Source organism: Morone saxatilis, unplaced genomic scaffold (genome assembly GCF_004916995.1).
Source record: "Morone saxatilis isolate NCDOM2014 unplaced genomic scaffold, NCSU_SB_2.0 Contig15, whole genome shotgun sequence".
NCBI classification, from domain to species: domain Eukaryota; kingdom Metazoa; phylum Chordata; class Actinopteri; family Moronidae; genus Morone; species Morone saxatilis.
In genome coordinates this window covers 12,970,502-12,980,883 of record NW_023339707.1, presented here as the reverse complement: position 1 = coordinate 12,980,883, position 10,382 = coordinate 12,970,502, and the positions used below count along the sequence as shown (strand labels likewise).

The following is a 10,382-nucleotide window of genomic DNA, read 5'->3' as shown; positions in this document are numbered from 1 at the left end:
CAATGATCTTACCAGCTGTGTTCACTATGCGTTGTAGTGCTTTTCTGCTGTATTCAGTGCAGCTCCCGCCCCACACAGTGATGCAGCTGGACAGGATGCTTTCAATGGTGCCCCGGTAGAATGTGCACATGATGGGTGGGGGAGCTTTCGGAGGAAGTAGAGGCGCCGCTGGGCTTTCTTCGCCAGTGATGCAGTGTTTCAACAATCATGAACCACACTGTTTAATAATCACAATGCATGATACTTAATAGAGACATTAACTTTACCTTTCCAAATGGCATGGTGTAGTGTTCAATGTGAGGCCCGGGCACTGGTTGAGGGTGTTCATTATCATCTGCTATCACTATGGTGACGGTGGGATAATATTGCCGTATGCTGTCGATGAGATCTTTGAGTTTGTCATAGCGTAGAAAGGTCTTGGTGGCGATGGTAACTAGAGCACTAATATTGTACTCTATGTAGAAACAAGAAACACATATAGTAAATAAAAAGATCCCATGAAGTGACCTTCTGTGACACTTTGCATCAAAATAAAACTGATAACGATATATAAGGTCACAAACCTCCTTGGTATCCAGAGTTGTAAAGTTTTGGTATGGTTGCATGTCCAACTTTAATGGTGAAAAATGACTGATGATCTTTAGTTGCAAACTGAACTGCAGAACAAAACAACAACTGTTCAGGTTTCAGAATTCATAAAAAGAAATAAACCTATTTGTTATTGTTATTTTTAATGGTTAAACTATGCAAAGTTTTAATTGCCTATGCTTTGTCACTGACTTCATTGCTGTTGGCTTTGAGAGGGCTGCAGACAGACATGTAGCACTCCTGAGCCATTTCTACTATACTTAAGAGTGATAAACCATGGGAGGCGTTCCACAGTCACAGGTCCAAAGGTTCCTTGTTGGTTTGAGACATTCCTGACTGACTCTTTGTGATAAGGTTTGTGTGTCTCCTATTGTAACTACAATACAATGTGAGTAGCATGAGAGCAAGGCACATTTCCTGCAAGTAGGTGCCTAATGCCAGAAGCTGAATGTTGGCAACCCTTATATATACACACTCTGTCAGGCGCTAGTTAATGTAGAATATTCCCAAGAGGGTGGGAATATTCGCATTCGGTCTAGAAAACTGAAAATGTTCATGACAATAACACTTCTAGTTGTTATTTGTTATTTTATGTTTTTTTGTTTAAAAAAATAATTATATCTATCAGAGCAAAAGAGGAATTTGAACTCCTATTAAACTCCTAATTAACATCAAGCTTTCTTCTACACTACCTAGCCCATGCACTATATATTTTGCATAAAGTTTGCATGACGGGTTCGCCAGCCAAAATGTTGAAACTTTGATGCAGATAACTTTGTGTGAGAATTCCACCCACTCAGCCAGGATATGACATAAGTGGTCCTAGTGGTTGGATGCCTCACGCCTAACTGCAAAAACATAATGTCTTTCCAACCTTCCTGTTTAGAAAGATATTGTGAAAGCAGTGTTTGTCACATCTAACCTTGCTTCATCTCTCTCCCTTTTGAGTTGAGTCCTGTTCACTTAAGCCCAGAGATGTTTTATTTTTGGTGTTTATTAAAAGTAACCATATAATATTAATAATAAAAAAAGAACCCATAACATCTTTAACCCATTTACCATAATGTCATTCATTACATATCTATCCAAAATAATGTGATGTGTAATGTAATGTATTACCACTGAGTACTCTATTAGGTTGAATAGGTAAACACAACACTCTACTTTTAGGATAAAGATACGTCCACATGCTAAGTTTACCTGTATCTGCTGTCTTGGGATGGAACACAGTGTTTGTATAGGTGACAAACTGCAGCTGCCTATTCAGGGCAGAGAGAAGAGGACTCGACAGTGTCATGTGCTTATCTCCCTCTCCTTTAACAGAAACTCCGTCCACTGTAGCAGCCACATCAAAAGTCCCCAGTGTTGCTGTCAAATATACCTGTTACACACAAAAAGTCTAAAATATTTAGACAGAAAAAATGGGTATGTCAACCACAATGTAATCACCAAAATGAAGAAATTACCGTATGGTTTGGTCTTTTTTCTTCTTTAAGACCCAAACCTATGGAAAGAGAGCAGTTATTACTGGTGATATCAACACAGGGTGCTTTATCATTTTAACAAAGACTTAAATAGCAAAAGCAGCACCAAAAGGTGAAGGTGAAGATGTATTGTTTAAACTATCAGTTTCATGTCATGTCATGTCATGTAGAATATGCTTTTACCAGGAATGATGATTGTTTTGAGGGGTCGCACCTCCACGCCCTGGGTAGGATACTGAAGAGGATTGTTGGCCTCAGCTATAATCAGCACATCTGCAGGATTGTAGGACCTTTACATTCAGAACATATTAGAGAGGAAAGTACTTTGATTCATCACTGTGCAATTAACACCAATCCAATTTACTTTCAGCAACCTGATTTATGTCAGGAATTGCTCACTTCTATAGTTTGACAGAGAGAGAAGAGACACAGAGAAGGCTCAGTCCACAGTTAATACAACCGTGCACACCTTTTTCCTGTCCAAACTTGCACAACTTCCTGTTTACATGACATAAAAGAAATCAGTTCACTTTAGAAAGCTGACAGAAACCGGGTTACTTATGTGCATTCAGTGCATGGTCTTAATAACTACCATGCATTGAGCATTGCAAATAACCCCAGTTCAAATGATAGATAGGTAGATAGATAGATACTTTATTTATCCCGAGGGAAATTCAAGATGAAATTCGGGTAAAGGACACCAAAAACAGCAAAGCGCATGCCAGTTTACAGCCAGAATGTGGGCGAGGCCATTAAATAGACAACAGTGTGAGTGTATTCAGTAAGTCAGGAATGTCTTTCCAAACTTAAGCAATTCCTGACTAAAGCTTGCAGGTCAGAGGACAAAATCCTCCCTTAACACGGACTCTCTCACAATTTTATGAAGCAGGTATCATCTTACAACAGTTTATATAGTCAAACAGACAGTTACATGTTTACACATGGGTGGGTTCACTGAGTTCAATAATGTGTCAATTATATTTTACCTCTTCTGAAAGCTGCTGTATTCCTGCGCTCGGTGACGCTTTGTACCCTCAGGGTCAGGATGGGACTCTAAGAACGCGGTACCAAGGTTATGGGCCCACACGCGTGGGAAGAGCAGATTGGAGAATGGCAGTTGAAAGGTCTCCTTATCAGCCACACACACACATGTAGTTTGAGCCAAACGACTGTGTCAAGGAAACAAATATCTGATTTGAAAAGGAAAATTCAATAAAACAATTCCAACAAAATAACTGACGATAACATACCGTGCCACATCCTCCTTTATGTGGTAGGGAACGTCACTATAGCCACTGATTATGTCTTGAATTTTCACATCGAGAAGATTATTTATCGGACTTCGCTGTCTTGGCTGTATGTCAACTGCTGAGCTGGTCCCAGGGCTCCAATAATGAAAGAAGACTAGCAGCAGTAGTCCACAGACTAAAATCATCACAAGACTCTTCTTACAGGTGGTGCGCATCTAGAATGAAGATTAAAGTAACAAAAAAAGTCAAAACGGTATAGCACAGGTTGGCCTCTGCTGTCTTGCGTCCTGTTCCAGGTACTGCCCTCTCCCTTCCGACTGGTCAGGCACACCTGCAGTAGTTTAGCAATCAGGAGGATCGCTTTAAAGCTGAAACCACCAGATAGAGTCCTGTTGCTGTCGGGTGTGGAGCAGAGCTGTGTGGTGCTCGTCGTGTGTTACCATTATTTCCTCAGTGGACGGATGGCGTTATTTATTTATTGGATCAGTGATTTGCTTAGTTAAATGTTTTTTCACTTCCTTTCTTTTTAGGAGGTTGTTCTGGGTTAACGTTTGACTTCGTTTTCGTTTAAATATATAATTTAAAAGTACAAATATTTCTATTTCCTGCCGTTCTTTAACCGCCCGGTAAATTATTAATTGTTGCGCCATCTCTTCCCCTGGGTCCCACAACGGAAGCCATGCCATCATGTGGTAAGTGTAAAACAACTCAAAACAACCGTAAAATCCTCGTGATTCCCCACAAATATCACAAAAATGTGTTGTATATTTTTGTAGAGCCATTTTATAGGACTATACATATTTGATTCATTTTGTGATTCAAATATTTTTGTAAAATATGTGAAACTAATCAAATGATATTTGAGTGTCTGACTAGAAGCGGTTGGTAAGTAAGCAGTTCAAAATATGACTGATTGTTAATAGATTCAGTGAATGCAGGAATATCCAGAATTACTTAGTAGGAAAGGAGCTTATCAAGTTTGTCCTGCAAATATTTTTTAAAGGTTTTCTGTTCATTACATGCAATGGCAAACTCCAGAGCATTTTAAAAATCAGGCTTGGTCATTACACATCTGACTACATAGCTATATTTATACTTTAAAAATCCTTTATTCACCAATGTTGCTGCTGTGGCAGGTACAGTATGCGTTTGTATTAAAAACGATGGTACTTTTTGCTTCCCTGAGTGGCAAACCGGTTCTTAAACTCACTTGCTATAAAATCTTTTTTATATATATAAAAGCAGTTAGTGGGTTAGACGCCTCACCTTTCAAGAAGCCTTCTTACAAAATAAGCCATATAGTCGCACGTCTACTCCTACAGTCTCTTTGGTAAATACTGTAAAATACAGCATTATCGAACCAATGAAACCAGTATTTTAATACCCAAACACGCCCTACATTTCTGTTCGGTAGTAGACATACATTAGGAAGACAGACAAACATATTTCTTACTGTTTCCGTGGGATAAATATTTCCAACGTCTGATCAAATTTGAAAGCCAACCACAATTCACTAAACTGTTCCTGTCTATCTAGGTTACTTGCACATTTTCTGATGAAATACTGTAATCTGCTCAGCGGTGTAAATGATTATACGGCAGTTATATTTTTTTATATTAAGTTTGCTTTGTTTGCTGTCAGGATACCGCCTACCTTTTAAAGTGACACTCCCTTCAGAAACAAACCCTAGATAGAAGTCCTGTGTGACTGGATATTTTCCTTTGTGATTCAAACTAATTGATGCATTATGTTAAGTGCTTTTGTTATCCAGCTGCTCAAACAGAGCAGATGATTTCTGTAATCGATCACTGGCCTGTAAGCCTCAAATTGATAGTGGTGGAAGAAGTACTGAGATCCTTAACTTGATTAAAACAGTGCAGCAGTGTAAAAAAAATACTAAGTCTGCTAAAAGTTCTATATTAAACACCAACTTGAGTAGAAGTACAAAAAGACAAACCAACAAGTAGCTATTACTGTGAGTGTACTGAAGTTGATACAATATATAATATCTTAAACAGGTGTAATATACAGAAGAGGACTATAATTATACTTCATGCATAAGCCATGACAGTTTGGAGTGGACAGACAGATCCTGGTTTTCTTCCGTTCATTTGTGTAGTCATTTTGAGAGTACTCTAACTTGTTTTGTTTTTAGGTATTTCTCAAGGTTAAACTTCCAAAGTGTGGTGCAGCCTCCCACATCCTCTGTGGTGAGTACAAGTTGCTATTAGAACTGGACTACATAACATTCCCCTTTCCAGTGTTCAGTTCCACATTTTGTCACACTCTTAATGTGGTTGTGGAGCACTTTGCTTTTAAATGTATGTCTTTAACTGTAGCCTAATTTATTTTGTTGTGGCTGTATTTGTCTGACAGCTGCTATAGACACAAAGGGAATTTTTCAAAAGGATAATCTAAATACACCAATTAGCCATAACATTATGACCACTGAAATGTGATATGTAGATATATAGATATAGAGAGAGATATCTATCACTAATTATCTGGTTATCATGGCACCTGTCAGTTGGTAGGATATATTGGGCAGCAAGTGAACATTTTGTCCTCAAAGTTGACGTGTTAGAAGCAGAAAAATGAGCAGCATGAGGATCTGAGCGACTTTGACAAGGGCCAAATTGAGATGGCTAGATGACTGGGTCAGAGCATCTCTAAAACTGCAGCTCTTGTGGGGTGTTCCCTATCTGCAGTGATCAGTACCTATCAAAAGGGCTCCAAGGAAGAAAAAGTATTTTGAGCCAAACGACTGTCAAGGAAAAAATATCTGATTTGAAAAGGAAAATTCAATAAAACAATTCGAACAAAATAACTGACTAATAACATACCATGCCACATCTTCATTTATGTAGGCAACGTCACTATAGCGACTGAAGATGTCTTGAATTTTCCCATCGAGGTGATTTTTTTTTAATTTTTTTTTTTTTAATTGGACTTCCTTGTCTTGGCTGTATGTCAACTGAGCTGGTCCCAGGACTCAATAATGAAAGAAGGCTAGCAGCAGTAGTCCACAGACTAAAATCATCACAAGACTCTTCTTACAGGTGATGCGCGTCTCGTTCCCCACCGACGGCGTTTACTTTATGGGTAACGACATAGCTGGGGGTAAGGTATATCCATCACCTGAGTTTGTTGATGTCCCTACTGCAGAGTCTAGAGATGATCTGGTCCAACGTTGCCCTGATGTGTCTTCAGTTAGTGCTCAGGATGTTCTTTCTAACTCTGTTTGCTTCTGCCTCATCTGAGGACAGGTTGCCACCTATTTGTGAGTTGGAGAACTGTACTACAGAACCAGAAAGGTGTGAAGGTGTGGCAGTTCCTCCAGCCCCTTTGCACCCTATTCCTGCTGTGGAGAAGCTGTCCAGGGGGTGCAGAAAACTCCGGAGACTGCTGCCCCCTGCGAGACATCTACTACTTTCATTTGTGCTGAATCTTTGTCTGACAGTTTGCCTCTACTTGGTAATGGTCAGTGGAGACGTAGTGTCTCTGATCCACTCTGGTCCATCTGTTCAGTGGCGTGCCATATAGTTTAAGCATTTTCCAACATTTCGCAGTTTACCATTTTACTTTAGTGAAAAGGGAGCTAGTAAGATGTACAAGAAGGGGGCTGATAATGTGGTGGCTGATGCCCTGTCCCGTGGGTGAGTGAAAAAAGAACAAACTAATGTGGTGTATGTTTTATTGAGGTAAGTTTAGTGTTTCCTGGCAAACTAGTAGTTTGCTCTTATGGGAGGGGGTGTTGCGTGTGTAGGTTTTGCCTCTGCCGTCTTGCGTCCTGTTCCAGGTACCGCCCTCCCTTCCAACTGGTCAGGCACACCTGCAGTACCTTAGCAATCAGGAGGATTGCTTTAAAGATGCTGCAATGACAACAGACGGGGCCAGTGGGCCAAAAACCACCAAATGGAGTCCTGTTGCTGTCGGATGTGGAGCAGAGCTGTGTGGTGCTCAGTAACGTTATTCTCTCAGTGGAGGGATAGCGTTATTCATTTATTGGATCAGTGATTAAATTTTTTTTCATTTGTTTTTAGGAAGTTGTTTTGGATTAACGTTTGACCTCATTTCCGCTGAAATAAATAGTTTAAAAGTACAAATATTTCTGTTTCCTGCCCTTCTTTAAACGCCCGGTAAATTGTTAATTGTTGTGCCTCTCTTCCCCTGGACCCCACAATGGAGGTTGTAACAGAAGTTCATACAGAAAGATTATCTTCATGCGGCTAACTACTTACACACTTTTCCTTTTCTTCTTCCAACTCAATCAGATGACATTTGAGGGTATTTACTCTTTCAGGGAAGGTATTCAGCTCATGGCATCACAACCCCATAAAATATGATGTCATGATGGGGTCTCATATTTCTTCAACTTACCTATTGTGCGCTATGTCGAATAATTGAATTATTAAATTTAAGTCTCTGATTGAACTGACTTTGATTGGATTGTTGACAATTTTGACAAGTTTCTGAACAAGCCTGCAGATATTTTTGTGATCTCTCACCTACAGAGATTGCAGTTGATATCAAGATAGTTTGAAATGGGTTTCACGCTCGAATCAGACTCGGTACCACCATGAGACTAGAGGCAGTTTATTATAATATGATATAGCATATATAACTGAACAAAATTATAAATGCAACAATTTTGTTTTTGCCCCATTCATCATGAGCTGAACTCAAAGATCTAAGACTTTCTCTATGTACACAAAAGGCCTATTTCTCTCAAATATTGTTCACAAATCTGTCAAAGTCTGTTAGTGAGCACTTCTCCTTTGCCGAGATAATCCATCCATAATAATTCATCTACCTCACAGGTGTGGCATATCAAGATGCTGATCAGACAGCATGGGTATTGCACAGGTGTGCCTTAGGCTGGCCACAATAAAAGGCCACTCAAAAATGTGCAGTTCCATCACACAGCACAATGCCACAGATGTTGCAAGTTTTGAGGGAGCGTGCAATTGGCATGCTGACTGCAGGAATGTCCACCAGAGTTGGCTGTTGCCCGTGAATTGAATGTTCATTTCTCTACCATAAGCCGTCTCCAAAGGCGTTTCAAAAAATGACCAGTCACTTTTTCTACTTTGTATTTGAGTTGTCATCAAATAAAGTACAGTCAGGCCTTCTGCTGTGCTGTTTGTGTGTGGAGCTTAACCTTGCCCACTGTCCTTCAGGAGAGGACAGAGAAAGCTAGCACAACTATAAATGGCAGCAAAATGTGGTGCTCCCTATTCATAACATTGATTATTATTAATTTGGCTGTTTTGGTGCCCCTATCTAGTAGAAGAAATATAATATCCATAATATCCCAGCACATAGACCAACCACAGGGATTGTTGAACAAGACGACTTTATTCTTTTTACTGCTGCACACACAATAAACACACAACTGAGCCTGCTTCCTGCAGTCTGCTCCAGTTGTGTCTCTTCTGTCATGTGTCGCGCCCAAGGTCTAGCACACTACTGCCTTAAAAGAGGTTCCCCACAGCTCTCTCCTCTGCAGCTGAGTGCAAACCACACCAACCTCCAGTCTAACTGCCGCAGCTGCTCTACTTAGCAGTACATATCTGATGCGGAAGGTGTTTAACTGCTGCTGAGGTCAGCTGCAGATCCTGTTGGTGTTTTGAGGGCTAACAGACAAATCTCTCTGCAAACAATGCTCTCAAATTTTTGAAAGGGCATTTTTGTGTGAAAACAACTTGGATCAGCAAAACCTTTTCTTCTGTGTCTTTTCTTTTTTTCTGCACAGGAAGCCACCATAAGGAGTGGAATAGATAGCCTGGCTGATCCAATCTTGATCTTGTGGTCATAATCTAGTCTGTATAAATACCACATCATGCAGCAAGATATGCGCGTCAACAGTTATTATGAAAAGCTCAGAAATAGCCTTAGAAATACAAATGGAGCCAAAACCTCCCTTTATCATCGAAGTTTAAAGAAAAGACTGAAACTAATGTCAAAATGCTGAACTTTCCAATGGAAATACTTACTGCAGAGCAATTAAGTAGTGTAATATATCTGATTGAGTAGTTTTAACTTTTATCTGAACAAAAGCTGCCAATTTGTCCAGTTGTTGCTGAATTATGTCTTGTATTGACTATTGTGGTGTGGCTGCTATTTTCCGATCTGCACACTACAATGCAAATTAAGATTTAACCTCACCATGCCATCATGTGGAAAGTGTAAAACAACTTAAAAACAACAATAAAATCCTTGTGATTCCCCACAAATATCACAAAAATTGATTCATTTTGTGATTTCAAATATTTTTGTAAATATTGTGTGTTTATATGTCATATATATCAAATGATATTTATGATGTCTGACTAGAAGCGGTTAGTAAGTAAGCAGTTCAAAATATGACTGATTGTTAATAGATTCAGTGAATGCAGGAATATCCAGAATTACTTAGGAAAGGAAGCTTATCAACAAATAAGTTTGTCCTGCAAATATTTTTTTTTTTATGTTTTGTGTCATCACTGGACCGAGTAGTTCAACTTTTCTATATCAGAATCACAATCAGAATTGGGTTTATTGCCAAGTTAGTTTTTACACGTACAAGGAATTTACCTTGGTGCTTTGCATAGATATATATACTGACTAGATGTCGCCTTGGGCTTCTAAGCATACGTCAACACCGCCGCCATCTTGGAGCGGGGTTCTGATGAGCCAAATTAGTTTTCCCGCATTCAGATCAGCTCTAAGGATGCCGGACTTTTGTGCTGCTTATGGATGTTCGAACGAAAGAAATGAAAAAAACAAACAGCAAGGGATAACATTTCACAGGTGAGAATGTGTTTTATGATATTGAATGTTACGAAAGTATATTGTTTCAGTCTCATGTTTCAGTATATATATCTATGGTTGGTTCGTGACGTTTTCAAAATAAAAGCACGACCGTCAAAAAGGTACTGCATGAAATATTGAGCTGTGAAGCCTTTAGGTCGGATTTTTTTGTGATTGTCATTAGATATGAGTACAATACAGATGTAAAAGCAAATACACATACTATTAAGTGGAAGAATAATAAACCTACGCCTACTAGTACTAGGCA

The 10,382-nt window shown here is 39.3% G+C and overlaps 1 protein-coding gene across 2 annotated transcripts in view; it reads right to left on the bottom strand.

Annotated features, from left to right (window-relative positions):
* Window positions 1–4,917, bottom strand: part of b4galnt1a (beta-1,4-N-acetyl-galactosaminyl transferase 1a) — a 12,383-nt gene extending 7,466 nt beyond the window's left edge. Inside the window, exons 1-8 of one of the 2 annotated variants that reach the window (XM_035656939.1) lie at window positions 4,776–4,917; window positions 3,323–3,537; window positions 3,059–3,241; window positions 2,256–2,362; window positions 2,055–2,092; window positions 1,789–1,969; window positions 564–656; window positions 267–454 (exon numbers count right to left, since the gene is read on the bottom strand). In XM_035656939.1, the coding sequence (XP_035512832.1) occupies window positions 267–454; window positions 564–656; window positions 1,789–1,969; window positions 2,055–2,092; window positions 2,256–2,362; window positions 3,059–3,241; window positions 3,323–3,537 (1,005 nt within the window). In that variant the 5' untranslated portion in view covers window positions 4,776–4,917. Of the gene's footprint in view, window positions 1–266; window positions 455–563; window positions 657–1,788; window positions 1,970–2,054; window positions 2,093–2,255; window positions 2,363–3,058; window positions 3,242–3,322; window positions 3,538–4,588; window positions 4,716–4,775 lie in introns of those variants that run through there. The other variant, XM_035656940.1, reaches the window with a different exon arrangement.
* Between the last annotated feature and the right edge of the window lie 5,465 nt (window positions 4,918–10,382).